This window comes from Sinohyriopsis cumingii, unplaced genomic scaffold (assembly GCF_028554795.1).
Source record: "Sinohyriopsis cumingii isolate HCF-2022 unplaced genomic scaffold, ASM2855479v2 utg001339l, whole genome shotgun sequence".
In the NCBI taxonomy this organism is placed as follows: domain Eukaryota; kingdom Metazoa; phylum Mollusca; class Bivalvia; order Unionida; family Unionidae; genus Sinohyriopsis; species Sinohyriopsis cumingii.
Genome location: NW_028315985.1, coordinates 38,078 through 59,601, shown reverse-complemented (window position 1 = coordinate 59,601; position 21,524 = coordinate 38,078). Strand labels below are relative to the sequence as shown.

The following is a 21,524-nucleotide window of genomic DNA, read 5'->3' as shown; positions in this document are numbered from 1 at the left end:
ATTTGTTTTACTTTGAATAAATGCCATATGTTTACTATAAAGTATCCTTTACACACAGTGGAATGCATACAAAATATAATTTCTTTCATAAAATAATATTGTATTGCCTATTATAGGCCTTACAATGTATAAATGCTGGAATCTCCTCAAACAATGAAATAAACATATTATCAAACACTTAAAAGCAAGTCAATTTCTACTTAAACGAGACTTAAGAATTTGCAAGATATTTTAAGAACTAAACTATGAGAACCAGGAAAAGGATGTTTTTCACTATTTAGATATAACACATCCGGGTGCTCTCAATGTAGAATATTACAGAAAGTAGCTATTTTAGTAGTTCCAATGCAAACATATTGTTTTCTGAGCATTGTATCACAGACTGCTTATAAGCTGATGCAAATTTATTTTTGGTAACTTTTAAAAAAATGTGTCAAATGCAATATCTTGCACACACACTTCAACAAGATCCTAACAGAATGAGAAATCACAGTTTTCATATAAAACAAATATGTGGATCCTCATCAGTTCTCCTATGTTTCAATGCATTTTAATAATAATCACCTTATATGGACTTTTATGTCAACTAATATTATGTATAGAGACCTGAACAGACTGATTAAAGAAAGTTAATATGAAATGAATACTTACAATGAAAATAAATTTTCTTCAGTAGTCAGGAGTTCCATAATCTTAGTACAAACAAGTGACTCTTTGAAGATATCATTCTTCATTTAAAGTGTCTAATATTGTATGATGGCCATGTACCAGCTTTACAAAGGCTATTCACATAGCTGCCACGTATCCACTGTACTCATGACTATCTGCATGGCAACCAATGAATACATAAAGCCTAATTTGAAATATTCCAATGATTTTGCATTAAAACAAATCAGATCACACACCATTAATCATGATGTATATTGAAAACGGAAATGCATTGGACAATGACTATAATTACCTTGATTTTTGTGCCAAATTGCAAACGAAAATCAACATGCACAGTGTTCAATCTGGGATTCAGGGATATTCACCAATAACCTATTGATATGTTCTCACAAGCTGGGTGAGGCGTTCTTGGGTCAATACTTCTGTGCAGTTTCTATTACTTCCAATTTGAAATAAAGTAATTGAACACTTTATAATTAATAATACTGAATGTGAAAACACTAACATTAAAATGCTGTGGTCATTTCTAGTTGCTGATATGTGTATTTCTTTTAGACAATTGGTGCTTATTGGCACTCTTGTTTTACAAGGCAAATATATGATACACAATGTAGAATTCCATGTGTGTAACTACCTATAGTGTACCAAATTTAAAATTTCCTCTAAACTATGTGAAACATATAAATTTTGATTCTGACAGTGTTGTCAACATGGCGATGGTGAATCCTACTCACTTTATTACCAAAAGTTAATTTCATTTGGTTCCAGTGGTGGAATGCATTATTTCATGTTCCACTGGATACTATCAACTTGATTTATTCTAACTTCTGCAATAAATATCACTAGTATGTTTGTGCACCATTTCATATGAAGCTCTACATGTGGATAGAGGACAACAAGTTATTGTTTACTGCTATGTTAAATATAATGTTGGTAGCATAATGAAGTGTAACTAGTCTAGCTAACATCCATCAGTTTCATTCAATCTAGCAAAGAGATCTGTAAACAGACTATCTAAACAGCGATCAAATACTCATCTTCATACTGCATAGTACAGGTATCAGAGATGCAAAAATATTGCACTGATTATTTTGACACTGATCAATATGGATGTGTCCTTCAAATCTGAGTGGGATACTGATGATTAGTTTACACCATTAGTTTCAATGCAAGTTGGTTTACATGGTATGTGGTCAAGTCCTTCTCAAATTGGAAAGTCACATAGTTCTGTCCATAAGTGGCATATGAAAGCAGATACATAAAAGGGTAATAACCCTTTATAAACGTAATGAAACATGCTGATTATAAAACAAAACAGACTTAGTATCATAGCCAATTAATAGCCAATTACTATCAGATTTTGTTCATGTCTAAACAAATATGTCAATGTATCTGATTTATTAGACACAATGTATTGTTATACATAAACAGTCACATTTGTATTTCTGTGTAATGCTTGCCAAACAAGAGGTCACATGTTTGAAACTTGCTGCATCCAAATTTTCTTTTTCTTGTTTTTTCACGTTTATGTTAAAGCTTTCTTTTAAGACACCCATCTGCCAAACAAGATGTCCCAATTTGTCTTAATATTTCTTAATACCTGTTTGAATTTTTATGCTGAAGCTTTCTTTTCAACTCTCCCTTGATTTTTTATTATTTTTTTATTTTTTTTATTTTTACGTTTTAAACTTTCTTTCATGACACCCATCCTAGTACGGACAGTTTTAGACAAATGGAACTAGTGACCACACATCATCAGTTGTTTCTACTTTAAATAGTAGTAGACTCTACAGATAACAGTGTGTGTGTGGTTTTTTTTTTTTTGGATTTTTACTGTAGCTTTAACATTTTTTCAGTCATATCGCTATGATGTCTGCAGTGTGGCAGTTTATAGTTTTGTCTAGCAATGGGGCATCATGCCGGTGATATGTAGCATGATGTCCCACCTAGTCACATTATCCTGACAACAGGTAGACCAGTCCTAACACTAACCTCTTAATGTTGAGCTCTAAAGTAAGGCAGCTTTTAGTACCATTCTTATAAGTCTTTGGTATGACTCGGTTAGGGATCTACAGACAACAGCCAGCCTCGAATAGACTTCATTAACTATTGTTAAATTCATGGGTACCACGATGATGCACATACAGATTTCCTCCGATTTATCATGGTTCAGAATCTGATGAATGCACATGTAAATATTTAAATTATTTAATCAGGTAAACATAAAGGTTTATACATTATATGTATCAAAATACTTACCATTCCATTCCGTGTTGATAAATATAGACCTACACATTAAATCTAAAAAAAATTAGGCCTATTGATTCTGTGTATGAAAATAGAGACTCTGTGTGTATCAAGAGTCTATTAAAATGTTTGAAACTCTATTGGCCAATAGTTTCAAGGAATTCAAGAACATTTCTTGTTTTTTTTACTCATAAGTGTTGAAACTATCTCTGATGTTCTGCAGCAACAATCTTTACAAATCAGCTGCTTTGGTTCACATGTTGGACATTTGCTTTGCAACATTTTTATCTAGGACAAAGCTGAAGATCATTTGAAGTGTTTTGGTAAAAGCACCATGTCACAGTAATCATCTATTCAGGTAGAGCAGTGACAAGATTTTTAAGTCATGGCTCCCATATTGAATGTGCAACTGACACCATTTTCATTCAGAACCAACTGGAAGTATATTAGTGAAAACCTAATGTTGATACAGCCATCCTTTAGGAAAAAGTAGAGATAACAGTATTTTCATGATATGAATTTCCATTCAGGAGCAGCAACAAGTAAACTTTTAAGATGGGTGTGCTATGGTGGCCATATTTGACACACTAGCACTAGTTTTATTTAAGACCAAATAGACATCACAAGAAGTCATTTAGCGAAAACCTCATGTTGATATGACTTTCCATTCTGGAGTAGCAATAACAAGACAAATATTTTTTCTGGTAACAAGATGATATAGTCTTCTACTTTACCTGAGGTCACAAGCTGTGTTTTGTAATAAACAAAACTATATTATCCAATGGAAAATAGCCTTCTACAAAGTTTATAATGCTTACAAGCTAAAATCTTAGTTATAATTAGAAATCTATTACTTTGCTTCCAGGGACTACTGATCCAAATATTCTAGCAATCTGTCACAGGGACCCAGTTGGCAAAGTGGTGTAAAATCCTTGGCTTTACTGACTACTGCCATCTCACCCTGTCCGCAAAGTGTCAATACTTGGTCCTGGCCAACATGAGTATGTGAGAAAGCTTCAAGTTGGTGGTTCTTACTGGTGTCTTCCTCCACCAGTTACATGGCCACCATGTATAGCCTATCATGTGTTGAGAACTGGCATCAAAGTTAACCCAACACTTGAACATAAAAGTTGCACTCTGTCACAAAGTTACAGCAAGCAGTTTTAAAACCTGAAATACCCAAATTACCCAAAAGCAAGCCCCAACATGACAAGGTTTGGACATTTACTGTTTTAGCAGCGTATATCAGGAGATACTATTTCTGCATAAGAAATTAATAGACATGGCTGCTTTTACATTGATTTTCTCCATATGATTACAAAAGATATCTTGATTAATATGAATGTGTGTTGAAATTTCCTTTGATATAGAAACATCTTTAAATAGTCTCGGTCAGCAAGCTTTGTAATGATAATTAGCCTTCCCACAAAGATAAAAGCAAAGTACATGGAGAAGTCATTATATTGACAATATCATGTATACAAGTGAGTTAAGTAATCATAACAAAAAGGACTAAAACTGAGAAACCACTTAAGGATAAATTGGACTGCGGGAGGGTTTTACAGTTATATTATCATATTTGTCACATATCGCTAGGCACTAACCTGATTCTGATTAAAGACTTTTGAAAACCTGTGGAGCTACCAAACAGAAGAAAACAAGACTTAAATGGAAAAAAACTTACTCAGGCATATATATATATATATATATATATATATATATATATATATATATATATATATATACACACATATATATACATATATATATATACATATATATATATATATATATATATATATATATATATATATATATATATATATAAGGCATGCAATTCAAGTAGAATCAATGTTCTATTAAGTAAGAAAAATCATGATGAAATATAAATAAGAGGGTGAAGCAATAATTCATTAAGACAGAAAATGAAAGGTGGGGGAGCATGGAATATCTAAATATTACAAGTTCAATGAGTATCTAAAGAAAATTAATCGATGATTTAAAATGAAAATGCTTTTGATATGTTTCTCTTAATATAAAAAGAGTTTCAAAATAGTTGGAATGTGAAACGATCTAGTCCTCTATTCATTTTTAGTAGGGGCCCTGAGTGGCCGAGTGGTCTAAAGGGCTCTCCTTTACGGATCATGTCATCGCACCTCTATCTGCGTCGGTTCAAGTCTTGAATTCAGCCAATGTATGTATGTGAGAAAGCTTGCCAGTAACTTCTCTTGGGTCAGTGGTTCTTTCCAGGGTTTCACTGAGTTCTACCTCCACTATTAATACTGGCCGCCATGAATAGCCTATCGTGTGCTGAAAAATGGCGTTAAACCCCACAACAACAACATTTTTAGTATCTATTTTATTAATTCCTTTATAATTATGCTTAAATTGTCATTATTATCATTAAATGTTGACATTTCAAAGCATTCAGTCATATGCAATAGTATTAATCAAATTCACTCTAGCCTCCCTTAACAATTAGACAACATATAATGATTTGAATTTCATATATATCGATTTAAACTTTCTAAACAATGTAAGTTCTTGTATCTAAAACAGTTTAGAAAATTCAAGTCAAAGACGGTTTTGTACAGCATAAAAATACAAAACCATACTTCAAAATACACACGATGAAGTATTACCCCCCCCAAAAAAAAAAAATGATAGTGCAAATTGTCAACAGGTACAGGTACAGCTAGTCTAAGGAACAATATTCAAAGATAAATGAGATCAATAATTTGTCTGAGATACATCTCCGAATGGACGATTTGCATACTTGTAGCCATCGCAGAATAGTAATAACTATGAATTCAATATAGATTGCATAGAAGAAATTATTTCCACAGATGACACTCCTGATTCAAATAGTTAATAAATAAAATACCTTTTGATAAAAAGATTGATAAAGTTACATCACCACAAGATACGCTGTCTACAAGACATTCATAAAGTCATTATGTCAATACACAAGACACTGTTTGTGTATAAGAAATTAATAAAGTTATTATGTCAATACCAGAATGTACACAGTCTAAAAGAGATTCATGAAGTTATTATGTTAATAGCACAAGATACACTGTCTACAAGAGATTGATACAGTTATTACTTCAATGCCACAATACACACTGACCGATATCAGTGAATACAATATTGATGTTGATGACCCGTCACTTTAGAAGACATTAATAAAGTTATCATTAGTCAATACCAAACAATAAAGCACTACAAAATGATGGCATTGATTTAGAAGACATCAATAAAGGTATTATTTGTCAATACTAAACAATAAAGCACTACAAAATGATGGCATTGACTTTCGAAGACATCAATAAAGTTATCATTAGTCAATACCAAACAATAAAGCACTACAAAATGATAACATTGATTTAGAAGACATACATAAAGGTATCATTTGTCAATACCAAACAATAAAGCACTACAAAATGATGGCATTGACTATCGAAGACATCAATAAAGTTATCATTAGTCTATACCAAACAATAAAGCACTACAAAATGATGGCATTGACTTTCGAAGACATCAATAAAGTTATCGCTAGTCAATATCAAACAATAAAGCACAACAAAATGATGGCATTGACTATCGAAGACATCAATAAAGTTATCATTAGTCAATACAAAACAATAAAGCACTACAAAATGATGGTATTGATTTAGAAGAACATGATTTGTTTTAAAATGTTCCAGATAAATATCCTACCATACAGGATGTGTAAAGAAGATTTAATTTCCTATTTAATATAATTGTTTTACTTTTTGTTTCATCGTTGTAAGAAACCATGCAGCAAGCACGAGCACTTACACAAATTGATTAATTTACATATGTACTGTACAGAAACTGCTAGTATTGTCTATGAAATCTTCTGCATGCATAAGTGGTGATTAGAGCATTTGTGTGACCAGGGAAGGTCACCCAACAAGCACACTTGATTTTAATGATCAGATACATCATTATCAAAAATTTCAAATTATGAATCTTATAAGATAAATTTGATGATGCTAACTTGTATTCTACAACACAATTTTCCACTTTTACCATCAAATGCTAAGTTATATTCTACAACACTAATGTCCACCTTTACTAACAAAATGCTAACATGTATCTTAAAAAATAATTAAAAAATAATTTCCACTTTTACTATCAATTGCAACATTTATCGTTATATACAACAATGCCCACTTTCACTATCAAAATGCTACATTTATCTTTATATACAACACAATGTCCACTTTACTATCAAAATGTTACATTTATCTTTATATACAACACAATGTCCACTTGTACTATCAAAATGTTACATTTATCTTTATATACAACACAATGTCCACTTTTACTATCAAAATGTTAAATTTATCTTTATATACAACAATTTCCACTTTTACTATCAAAATGTTACATTTATCTTTATATACAACAATTTCCACTTTTACTATCAAAATGTTACATTTATCTTTATATACAACAATGTCCACTATTAATATCCAAATGCTAACATGTATTCAACAACACAATTTCTACCTTTACTATCAAAATGTGTCTGTCTCATATTTATCTCTACTAAATCATCTGTTCACAACATGAACATATGTCGTTGTGTACAGAAAGTGCTATGATTATTCCAAACAATCTCACAATTTAAATATAGCAAGTGATCCGACTGTATCAGTTTCTTTCAGTTACATCAAACAGATATTAAAGTAGTAAATACAGTTTTAGTTAGCTAGATAGGCCAAGGGTTGATATGGAATGAACTGAAATGAAGATGCTTCACTAACCAAGCTCATTGTATAATACAATGAAATAAAGGATTTGTAGAAAAAATGATAATTGTAATAGTGCACGTTTTATTTTTATCAAGATTGTTGACATTATCATCACACTCCATGCTGTGTCGGAGTCTTGATTCAAAATGTTTACTTAGCATCAAGACTATTAACATTATTACTCCTGATGCATTGTCTGAGTCCTTATTCAAAATATTTCTTTATTATCAAGATTGTTGACAACGTCACACTCTATGCTTTGTACGAGTCATTATTCAAAATATTTCTTTATTATCAAGATTGTTGACAACATCACACTCTATGCTTTGTACGAGTCCTTATTCAAAATATTTCTTTATTATCAAGATTGTTGACAAAGTCACACTCGATGCTTTGTATAAGTCCTTATTCAAAATATTTCTTTATTATCAAGATTGTTGACAACGTCATACTCTATGCTTTGTATGAGTCCTTATTCAAAATATTTCTTTATTATCAAGATTGTTGACAACATCACCCTCTATGCTTTGTACGAGTCCTTATTCAAAATATTTCTTTATTATCAAGATTGTTGACAACGTCACACTCTATGCTTTGTACGAGTCCTTATTCAAAATATTTCTTTATTATCAAGATTGTTGACAACGTCACACTCTATGCTTTGTATGAGCCCTTATTCAAAATATTACTTTATTATCAAGATAGTTGACAACGTCACACTCTATGCTTTGTACGAGTCCTTATTCAAAATATTTCTTTATTATCAAGATTGTTGACAACGTCATACTCTATGCTTTGTACGAGTCCTTATTCAAAATATTTCTTTATTACCAAGATTGTTGACAGCATCACACTTTATGCTTTATACGAGTCCTTGTTCTGACTCAACATCCAATGCAGGAAAAATCTTTGTTTTCACTAGTTACAGCCATATTATATGCATTGTCATTTCCAGACCCATGTATATCACAATTTCAGAATCTCTGTGCTGTACCTAAATATTTTAGTTCACCCTTTTCATCAAGACACCAAGACAAACACACCATTATTTACAATGAGTTTATTGTATTCATGATTACATACATGTCATCCATTCCTTCCATGTCTGTACTGAACATAATTTACAATGAGTTTCCTGTATTCATGATTATATACATGTCATCCATTCCATCCATGTCTGTACCGAACATCATTTACAATGGCTTTCTTGTATTCATGATTATATACATGTCATCAATTCCATCCATGTTTGTACTGAACATCATTTACAATGAGTTTCCTGTATTCATGGTTATATACATGTCATCCATTCCTTCCATGTCTCTATCTGCTTTCTGACACTATGAGTATGATCTTTAATTACAGTGAGATGAAAAATACATCCACAACCTTTGCTGCCAGGTACACATGTATCTACAATAATTAGTCTATTGGTGTTTGGTAAAATTCATCCAGTTCTGTCCCCAAACTGATAGGCAGCTTAGAACTTCCAACTAAAGTCTGTATATCACCACTGATGATGAGAAAAACTGTTTTCCACATGATAAGTTTTATCCATGGTGTGTTTACTGTCTTACCTGAAATATAAACAATGAAACATAAATTATCCAGTATGTTTACAGTCTCAACTTATATGTAAATAATGCAAGAGAAATTATCCATTTTCTTTACAGTCGCAACTAAAATATAATCATAGCAAGAGAAATATGATGATACAGTGTACATTACATTTTAGTCTATCCACCTAACCTAGTGTCACTGAACTGTGTGCACAAATGCACCTTTGTACTACATATAAACATAAATGTCGATGGTTTTTGTTACTGAATGGTGCATTACCCACAGTGAACTGTGTGAACAAATGCACCATTGTATTACATATAAACATTAATGCAGCTGGGTTTTGTTACTGAATGGTGCATTACCCACAGTGAACTGTGTGCACAAATGCACCTCTGTACTATATATAAACATAAATGTAGATGGGTTTTGTTACTGAATGGTGCATTACCCACAGTTAACTGTATGCACAAATGCACATTTGTACTATATATAAACATAAATGTAGATGGGTTTTGTTGCTGAATGGTGCATTACCCATAGTGAACTGTGTGAACAAATGCACCTTTGTATTACATATAAACATAAATGTCGATGGCTTTTGTTACTGAATGGTGCATTACCCATAGGGAACTGTGTGAACAAATGCACCTTTGTATTACATATAAACATTAATGTAGATGGGATTTGTTACTGAATGGTGCATTACCCACAGTGCATAGACTTAGTCTCTGTGACTGAATAATATCGCTGTCTATTCACTCACTAAAGCACATTGTCAGCAGTGGGGAGCCAGTTTACCTGGAATTCTTTGGCCATGGACTTGACCATGTCCATAGTACTTACACTGCTTTTTTTGTCTATGCCATCACAATGCATACAAGCATAGTCAGAAAGCTGTCAGTTCTGTGGAATCAATCTTGAACTGTAGAGGAATATCAAAATGAAAAACTTCATTCTTTCCCACTCTCCATTATATGTGATTAAGTTGTTTAATATACTGAATGTTTGGAAATTTATTCAGACTTTCTAGAAAGTCAGACCTATATCCCATAATGCCATGTAATCTGATAGAACATAGTCTATTTCAGGTTAGATAATTTATACTTGGACAACTTGAATTCATTTGTATTGTATAAATTAACCAATCAGAGAAGTTAGTCTCTCTAATCCAGTGCAAGTATTCTTGTTTTAGACCGAGTCATGTATGAACATTGTAACTATAATGCTAACATTGTAACTATAATGCTAACATTGTAACTATAATGCTAATATACAGGTCAACAGGTAATATAATTGGTATGTAAAAAGGGTAATTAAATAATAAAATATATTTCTGGTGATTGACAGTACATGCTGGTTAAAAATATTCATAGTAAATGGGTTGCAGTCAATCTATATTTTAGAACGCATATTCAAGAAATTTAAAATATAAAGCACATTTACTTTATCAAAAGGCTCCATTATGTGTATAATTGTGTAGTAACGATCGTGTATAGGTTAGAGATTGAAACAATCTATTAAAATCTGCTTCAGAATAAATTGTTGATTAAAAGAAATGCATATAAGTGGATCTTCATCCTTTAATATGTAGGAGTGGGTTATATAAGTATGGCCAATTTGAATTTGTACAATGATTGCCTACTGGTAGTCCTAACATATCCTTCTGTAGGAGGAAGGTCATTTGCTTAAGGAGGGTTTGAGCATGCAGAGCTTGATATTGACAGCATCATTCCATGATGCAGTGACATATACTAAATAAGGGTTTTTTCTATGCCAGGTTTAAAATCAGTGAATAGTATTTTAACATCAGATGGCTGCAGAAACAGGACTATTTTGGCCGCATAGTTGGTTTTTCATTACTTCTAATACTGACATGACTGGGTAACCAAAAGTATACAGTATACAGCTTTCCTTTGTTGTAACAGAGTCCATTTATGCTGACAGCATTATGTACTGAACCATGTTACACTGAGATGCATGGTAAAATACAGAACCATGATATATTGAGAAAAGGGTAATATACAGAACTGCAGCATAGTGGGACAATACAAATTTGTTAAAATGAAATGAAAATAAAAGCCTAGATTGCACCTTGTTTTTTAACAAAAATAAATAGCAGGTGATGTCCACAAAAAGGGCCATGAAAATATTTCACTTCAATATGTCTCACAATTGTGTGAGTGTGAGCATGTGTGTGTATGAGGGTCATATAAAAACACAGACTTCAATTCTCATTAAATTCTTACAATAATGTCCAGAAAGACAAGACGTGGAAATGATTACAATCAATATATATGCTGTACATCTCTGTTTTGTGCTCACATGTTCTATATTGTGCAATAACTAGATTCAAACTCCAATAACCATGGTCACCAATTATATTTCCTACATCATGACGCATATTATCAATCTTTGTTCAGTAACCCTAAAACTAAATCTACTCATCCATAGAATGACCAATAATATTATTCCTGGCTGAACGAATTCATTCAACACTGAGTCCAAGTGTTGTGAATCTTGGTTGATCTGTGTTGGAGGGTTACCCAGGCCTAATGTTGGAATTGTTGGAGCAGAAATCATGCTGACATTTTATTAGAATATATAACAAGAACATGTCCAGCTGTTCTACTCTTTTTGTGTACCATCATTTGGCAGGATGAGCTAACTCTGATCCTAACTGTCACTATAGTGTTCTGACATTGTCCTTCTCTGACTTGTCTCCCTTTGGTTTAGTTGGCTTCATTGACCAGGATTGTATGATAGATTTATGTGTGTGGTACAGGTACTAAGGTGATGGTTCATGTACTCCTGTGTAACACAGATTTGAGAAATTACAGAACTTTTCTCCCTGTCCTCTCCAGATAAAGAAGATGCTAATTATGTCAGTCCCCTGCCTCTGAGTGCTCACTTAATATAAAAAGAACAATGTATAGGCCATTTGAAAATATATACCAGTATACATATTGCATACATGTACACATTATACACACGTACACATTACATGTTACACAGGCATGCATATTATACACATATGCACAGAATGAGGCAAATCTGGTATGTCAGAGTATATGGCTACAATGGTGCTATGTCCAGACTGCCAAGAAATTATATTACATGCCAGATTCATATACTCCAAGTTGACAACTACTTGACCAGCATTAAAAAATATTAATGGAATCCCTAATAAGTATCTGTCCTTTGGAAGTCTTCAGAAACTTTCCAATATAAATATTTGGTAACAAAAATATTTTTCTTATATATCGGGATTGAAATGTACACAAGATAGCCGTAAATGCAGCAGGCAATTTACTGGCATTGCCTTTTACTCTGAATTTGATATCAATGACAGGATTACTGAGCTTGTCTCAGACAATATCAAGATATACCCACATGCCATGATTTTTTCAAGTTATTTTTAATATTTTTGCTTCTGAAACAAGTGCCAAAATACTGAATTGGCATTATTCAAGGTATTTTTCATACAATGTTCATCCAAAATAAGGGGCTTATACAAATAATCCATTCCTGTGTGTGTTATCATGCTCCAAAGCTAGGAGAGCCAAACACCTTGAGCCAATACCGTTTTAACCCTGAAATCAATGTCAGCTTGTTGACTATTAACTTTTTCCATAGTGTGCTACTACATGTCAAGTCTGGTCAAAATTCACTGGTGGGTGCACTTGTTGACATAAACTCAATGAAGTAAAACTTGCAAGCAAAGAGTGGATATGCTGATGCTGTGCCCACTACAGCATTTAACCTCTGTTCATAAACTGTAGTCGGCCATGACAGATAAACGAAAAGAGTAAATTTCAAAACCCATTAATTATGAAAGGATCTCTTTGATATTTGCTGGTTAATCATACTTATTTCCCATGCTCTTTCCATAACTGTGATGTAAAATTCTGCATATATATAAAGTAGACACGTTTAGTACTGCATAGCTTTAAAAGCCAAAATTGAAAGAGTAGTTACTGTGTTTATCACTGCAACATCCAGAACCCTAACCTTGAATATTTTCTCCTCTTCAGTTTCTTTTTCTGCTTCCTCTTCTTGACTTTCTTCCTATTTTCTATCCTCCTACATTTACTGGAAGCCTCTGACTCACTCTCAGACACTGAGGAAGTGACTGACTCAAACTCATCATAAGAGCATGAGTCATTGGAAGATACAGGTTTCTTCTTCTTGGCTAAAATCAATATATAAATCAATCAAAATATAATGCCCATAACTATCACTAATATCAATGAATTGCCTATAAAAAGGAAAATATAAAATGTAGTAAACCATAATATTTTTATCAATAAGCACCCTCCTCCTCCGGTCTGACATCTGTACCTTTTATTCCTCATATCAACTGGTGTTCAGGTAGAACTAACATCACCCACCCACCCACCTCATATCCCACTGTACAAATGAGGCCTGCAATACAGGATATGGAACCATCATTGTAATATATTTATCCTGAGTAAAATCATCTGAAATATAATCAATCTTTCTAAACCTCTGTATTACAAATTTAAATTTATGAAGAAAAATAAGAGTCCCTCAAAGGTACTGATGCACTACTGGCAACAACAAATCTCTAATAATTCACATCTAGATCATTTCTTCCTTTTAATCATCTCTGATATTCTTTAGCAATAACAAGATTTTCAAATTAGCTGTTGTGGTAGATATATTGGGTGTCATACTGAAACAAGTTTAATTTAGGACAAGTAGACAGTACTAGAATTCCTTTTGTGTAAACAACATCTCATTATGACCATCCATTCAGGGTGAAAAGAAACAGCAAGATCGTCATGGTAACCATTTTTGAGGCACAAATGGCATAACTATCATTTAGGACTAACTAGGTATCACATCAAATAAAAATCTCCATATTGATACAGACATCTATTTGTTGGGAGATGAAACAGCAATATTTTCAAATATGGGCATCATGGTGACTATAATGAGGGTGAGCTGCATCATTTGTAGTAATGATTAATGTCCAAATATATGCTGTAAGAATTCTTCTGATGAAAATCCTATGTCAAAATGACTTTCCATTTAAAAGGAGTAGTGATAACAAGTTGGCACCATAGTGATCATATTGGAGATCAGATAAGCCTTTTAATTTAGGTCTAACAAGACGTTATAAGAAGTCTTCTGCTGAGGACCCCATCCTGATATGACATTGGAGGAGTAACGAGGAAATGATTTTCAAGAGGCTGTCATGGGGGTCAAAATGGATATCAGATGATATCAGATTTACACTGTTTATATTCAGACCCATCTAGACATCATGCGAAAATATTCCTAGTGAAAGCACAAGGTCTATCAATGTGAACAGCAATCTAGGAGAAGTAACAATAAAGAGTGTCAACCACATTGGAGGTCAGATCTGTACTGTTCTCATTTTAAACAGAGTATACATCAGAATAAGTCTTCCAGTGAAAACCCCATACCAATATGACCAGTCATTCAGGAAAAGTAGTGATAACTAGATTTTCAAGATGTTCACTGTGGAGGCCATATAGGATGTTCTAGTGGCATCATTTTGATTGAGTGCATGAGTTAGATTTTAATGTAGCTTTTAACAGTTTTAGGCATATCGCTACAATGTCTGCAGTGTGGCAGTTCACAGTGATGTCTAGCACTGGGGTATCATGCCACAGACATGTAACATCGTGTCCCACCTAGTCACATTATCCTGACACCAGGCCATGCAGTCCGAACATTAACCTCTTAATGCTGAGTGCCATTCGAGGCAGCCACAAGTACCATTTTTATCAATTTTGGTATGACTCATCTGGGGTTTGAACCAGCGATCTCCCACATTCAAGGCAGACACTCTACGTGGTGTCATTTTGATTGAGGACAAACTAGACATGTCTGAGTGGCATTATTTTCATGGAGTACAAACTAAAAATGTAAATAGCTTTTCAAAAAATCCCTTGTTGATACAAACATTCATTCTGGTTGAGTAGTAATAACACAATGGCGCTTGTACTTTTTACCTCTGTGAAACGTCACATGCTCTGATATCAGTTTCTAATAATAGCCATTCGGACAAGGCGAACCGGTGTAATAGTGTTATCTTTTCCAAGTTATAATTCTTGGTGGAAACCATGTACCAGGCGTTAATTTTTTCCATCTGAATATAGATGTGCATTCCAATATTTAGTTAAATTGGTGGTTAAGCCTGCAGACTGTATAAATTATATAATCAAATCAGATGAATCTCTCTAGAACAGTATAATACACAAATTAATTGCATTTTATCACCGATATATATGCCCTGAATAATCTGAGATGAAAATTCCATGGGAACCATCCGCCCTTAAATAATGTCGATTAAGTATTCTTATATGTGATTCATGTTTCAACATATTAATAGAAAGGATGTATGTAGGAAAGTGAATATTTCTTATATTTTGCTTAGCGCATAAAATTACCCTGCTTAGTTGATGTGATGTTATGCATGTAGAATCTAGAAATGTTGCATATATATTCCATATATTTAAAAAAATGTGTCAATGTTTTCTTTTTTTCTTCTTGTTTTCTTCTTGCATTATACATTAGTGATTTTATTACCCTTTGCTGATTATGATGTGTTAATCGGTAACAAAGTTAAAAAAAGAGGAGCGAAAACTTATTTATTTATTTCAATGTTAGTTTTACAAACAAATCATAATTTTGAATGACAGTTTAGAACATATAACCATGCATAATGTTCATTAGAGTTATGGTGTTGACAAGATCTGCCCTGGTTGATTATATTTATACTATGTGGATAATACATTTAATTGATTAAAAGATGTATACAATTACATTTTGTTGGGAAGCATAATTGTATGAGTGTATTGATGGAAACAGCAATACAAAAACTGCTGTCCCTAATGACAGCAGGCACCCTTAAAATGATACACATTTTACATATAAAAACTAACTAAAAGGGAAACAAAATAGATATAAATGTATAATGTTGGTCCAACACATTCATTTGAGGCACACAGATTATATATATATATATATATATATATATATATATATATATATATTTCTTTAATGTGTACGTAAAAGAGTTTTACTCAATATTGATTTGAAAACAATATAAAAGGATGACAAAGAAATTAAATGTGCAAAATTATTACTATACATACCCATATTATAGTTGATTATATATAAAAAATTACATAGTGAATGTGCAAATAAAAACAACTTTACGTTTGCATATCTGCCATGAATTATTACGTGTTACTAAGCGTGCCTTGGTACTTTGTCCAAAAACAATAATTTCTCTATAAATAGTATATTACATGGAATTGAAGTCAAAGTAGACCTATGCTTCAATTACAGCTGTTTACCCTCTAGAAAAATACAGAAACTATGACAAAACCTAACATACAAAAGGGTTAGAAACTCACTATCTACCAAATATCACTCATTCCCCTTTAGGTATACATGTACAGTGGGACCCCGCTATAACGCGAATTCTGATATAGCGCGGTTGTGGTGTGGCTCCCGAAATTTCATATACGTGTATTTTTCTTGTGCACAAAACAATTTCTTAAAAAACGCAAAAAGTTGCTTATCATTTTGGGATAGAGATCGCTGTCAGTAAAACAATTGTGTTTGAAATATTATATATGCAAGAATACCTCTTTTATATCAGCTTTCATATGTACCACTACAAAGATGTTTATCCTCATGAAATACATTTTGTACTTCTTAATTATGATTGTCTTCAAAATATTATTGATTACATAATCGAAACTGATCGTGAAATTGCTTTAGCTCATTTAATGGAAGCAAATAACAGATTATACACATTACCTACATTAGGAGGACAACCCCATGTTTACACACCAGCATTAGGAGCACCTCTGACATTAGGAGGATATCCTCCTAATGCTTCCTCCTAATGTATGCGGAGTAACACATGAAAATATTTAGATGTTTGAACTTATATAAGCTTTTCATCTTTCAAGTAAATAAAACATTTGACCAAACATAATTATATTCTGTTACTAGCTAATGAAACTTTTTCAATAAAGGCACTCCATATGCAATATGAAGCATTAGAACAAGTAATGGTAGACACCAGGCTCAAACATCCGGTAAGATCAATATTTCTTTCAGTGAGTTTGTATGACACTGTTTCCAGATTTTATAAAAAATTGATAACATGCCATCGAATAAGGCTGCCATTACTAAAACTAATGAAACTTTAAATGTCATAAAAGATCATTCTGACATAATTTGCCCTGGGAATTACCCGAGTGACACAGTCGTCTAAATCGTTCACCGTTACGGATCACTGCCATCTCACCTCTGTCTGCGTGAGTTCGAGTCTCAGCCTCGGCTAACGTTGGTACGTGAGAAAGCCTGCCAGTAGCTTATCGTGGGTCGGTGGTTCTTCCCGGGGTTTTCCAGGGTTCCTCCTCCACCAATTACACTGGCCGCCATGTATAGCCTATCTTGTGCTGAAAAATGGCGTTAAACCTACAACAACAACAACCACAGCATTGTGCTTTTTGACGTAGTTTTTCAGTCAGAAAAGACCACTCATGCTCACCTGAGAGTACTGTTAAAAAACTGATTTAATCCTGCTTGGGAATGGAACTTAATGCCTGCACAATGCTTTTTACTGATTTGTATATGCCGCATGTGTGAAATTTCAATTTTAAGAAAATTAGAAAATAAAATAAATTACATGATACATTTATTTTCATTTACTTTGGATACATTTAATAGTTACAGCATCGCATCTTTTTAAAACTAAATCTGTAATTAAATGTGAATATAGTTTAACTACATAATCAGAAAATTGATGAGCTTAATTTAGTTTTAACAAAATAGACCAATGGGTTTACACAAATGTAACTGAAGCTGTCTCCAGTGAAATTTTAAACCGAGATATTTCACTGTTCATTTTTTTCTAGAATCAGTTTTTACCACCTCTATGTATACAACCGTAACATATGTAACAAAACGTGAACTTATAAGTGTAATTGTGCAGGTTAGAGTCCTGCCATTATATCAGCACGGGATGGCTGCCATAATGTGTCCCAGGGTAACTACAGTTGCCTCAGTACAAAATAGTATATTTGTGTCGCTGTAATGTTAACCATCAAACCAAATCAAATCATGCACGTTTGGAGCAAGTCTAACAAGGAGAAGCTTATTAAGTGATACTATCCCATGGCAAGAATTAAAGCAATGCTAGTAATACTACTACTACTACCACCACTACTACTACTGCTACTACTACTACTAATAATAATAATAAAGTAGTTAAGTTCTGAATGTAACTCAAGTTAATCTAACAGTGTATTTTACATCTTCATTATTGAATTAACGTACTACAAATAACATTTGCAAACCATATAAGAAAAATAAAATGCCATGTATAACATTACTAGCAATTCATTCTTTATTCAGATTCATTAAATAAAACAAATTACAATACGTCAACGTGGACACGTACACCATGAACATTTCTTTACACATTAGAATGCTTTATCTCAGACAAAACTGTGGGTATTAGAATCATTTAATGCATCACGATGTTTCCGACTTAAGTAAGAGAAGTTTAAACTGAAGAATGTTTGAATGGGTAAGTTCAAAATCACACTAGACCAAAAGTGTTTGAAATATTATCTATGCAAGAATACCTCTTTTATATCAGCTTTCATATGTACTATTACAAAGATGTTTATCCTCATGAAATACATTTTGTACTTCTTAAATATGGTTGCCTTCAAAATAATATTGATTACATACTCGAAACTGATCGTGATATTGCTTTGACTCATTTAATGAAAGAAGATAACAGATTATACACATTACCTACATTAGTAGGACAACCCCATGTTTACACACCGGCATTAGGAGGACCTCTGACATTAGGAGGATATCCTCCTAATGCTTCCTCCTACTGTGTGTGGAGTAACACATGAAAATATGTAGATGTTAGAATTTATGTAAGCTTTTCATCTTTCAAGTAAATCGAAATTTTGACCAAACAGGATTACATTTACGGAAGCGCAAATGAAATGTCTGTATTTGTATTTCCGGGTAGAATTTGCCAATATAAATTTTACATTTCGGTAAGAAAAATTCTCTCTTAACGTTTGAGCGTTTAATGAGCATGGTACATCTCATGTAGATGGCTATGATGCATACATCGAAGACATCATTATACACAGTGACGCCTAGAAAGACCACCTGCAAACTATCCGGAAATTCTTTCTTATATTGCATGAAACGCATTATGAACATTTCATTTCACATTAAAATGGTTTTATCCTTGACAAATCTGTGGGCATTGAAATAATTTACGGCAGTACGATTTTTTCCAAGTAACGTGAGAGAGGTTTAAACTGAAGAATGTATGAATGGGTGAGTTTAAAATCACAGTAGACCAAATTTGTTTGAAATATTATCTGTGCAAGAATACCTCCTTTATATCAGTTCTCATATGCACATTTATCGAGATATTTATCCTCATAAAATGCATTTTTTATTTCTAAAATATGGTTGCCTTCAGAATAATATTGATTACATACTCGAAACTGATCGTGATATTGCTTTGACTCATTTAATGAAAGAAGATAACAGATTATACACATTACCTACATTAGTAGGACAACCCCATGTTTACACACCGGCATTAGGAGGACCTCTGACATTAGGAGGATAGATGTTAGAATTTATATAAGCTTTTCCTCTTTCAAGTAAATCAACATTTTGACCAAACAGGATTACATTTTGTCACTTACTAATGAAATTGTTTCAGCCAAGGCATTCCATGTGCAGCGTAGGACAAGTAATGATATAGACCAGGCTCAAACATCCTGTAAGATCAATGTTTATTTCAGTGACTGGCTAGTATCACTTCTACAGTCTTGAAAGAGTTTCATTACAATTTCAAGATTGTATAAATGATACTAAACCTGCCATCGAGTATGGCTGCCATTGCATGAGATAGTGAAACGTAAAATGTCATAAAAGATCATTCTGACATAATTTGCACTGCGAAATACCACGGCATTTAGTTTTTTTGATGTAGTTTTTCAGTCAGAAAAGACCACTCAGTCCCCACTGGGACTATTGTTAAATAACTGACTTGATCCTGATTGTAAGGGAATTTAATGTAATGCATGCGTAATGCCTTTTCCTGATTTGTATATGCCGCATATGTGAAATTTCAATTTTAAAGGTTTTATAAAAACAAAGACAAATGCATGTGATACATTACAGTCAATAGGTACAGCATCTGATCTTTTTGAAACCATATCTGTAAATAAATGTAAATAAAATTTAACTTACATAATCAGAGAATTGAAGGCTTAATTTAGTTTTAACAAAGAGTCTAATTGGTTTTCATGAACTCAACTGAGGCTCTCTCCGATGCATGTTTAAATCGAGATTGAACAAGGACGAATTTATTAAGGGAACCAAACCCATGGCAATAATAATAATAATAATAATAACCAGGGCCCCGAGTGACCGAGTGGTCTAAAGCGCTCTCCGTTACGGATCACTGCCATCTCACCTCTGTCTGCGTGGGTTCGAGTCTCGGATTCGGCTAATGTGGGTATGTGAGAAAGCTTGCTAGTAGCTTTTCGTGGGTCGGTGGTTCTTTCCGGGGTTTTCCCGGGTTCTTCCTCCACCATTAATACTGGCCGCCATGTATAGCCTATCGTGTACTGAAAAATGGCCTAAACCCCAACAACAACAACAACAATAATAATAACAAAGTTGTTCAATTCTGAATATCAGTCAAGTTAATCCAACAGTTTATTTTACATCCTCATTATTGATATAACTTACCACAGATAACATTTGTAAACAATATTTAAAAAAATGCCAAGTATAACGTTCTGAAAGGAATTACTATCATGGAGATGGAATAAGCTAAAGGGATGAAAACATTACGTCATATACTATGACGTAAAGCAACACTTATTTAGTAAATAAAATGATGCATAACTAATATTTTCCTATGAATGTAAAACCAAAATTTTAAAAATGTTTAATTATACATTGCTGTAATTGTCTGGAAATGGAAAATGTCATCTATTCATTACTTACAGGTAATAAAGTTGCAGATTTCATGGTTTGCAACAAAACAATATGCTCTCCTCGTGCTATTTTAGAAGGGGCATAACACGATATATCCAGTAACTCAAGAATATTTGTTTTCTTGGTGTGGTGAAAATGATATTTGTTCAAGAAATACGGGTAATATAAAACAAGATTTACAAAACA

General features: G+C 33.0%; 1 protein-coding gene across 1 annotated transcript in view; it reads right to left on the bottom strand.

Moving 5' to 3' along the window:
• Positions 1-4,771: 4,771 nt before the first annotated feature.
• Positions 4,772-21,524, bottom strand: part of LOC149772608 (uncharacterized) — a 32,286-nt gene continuing 15,533 nt past the window's right edge. Inside the window, exons 5-6 of the mRNA XM_089947563.1 lie at positions 13,272-13,452; positions 4,772-9,277 (exon numbers count right to left, since the gene is read on the bottom strand). Of these exons, the coding sequence (XP_089803689.1) occupies positions 9,274-9,277; positions 13,272-13,452 (185 nt within the window). The 3' untranslated portion in view covers positions 4,772-9,273. The remainder of the gene's footprint in view (positions 9,278-13,271; positions 13,453-21,524) is intronic.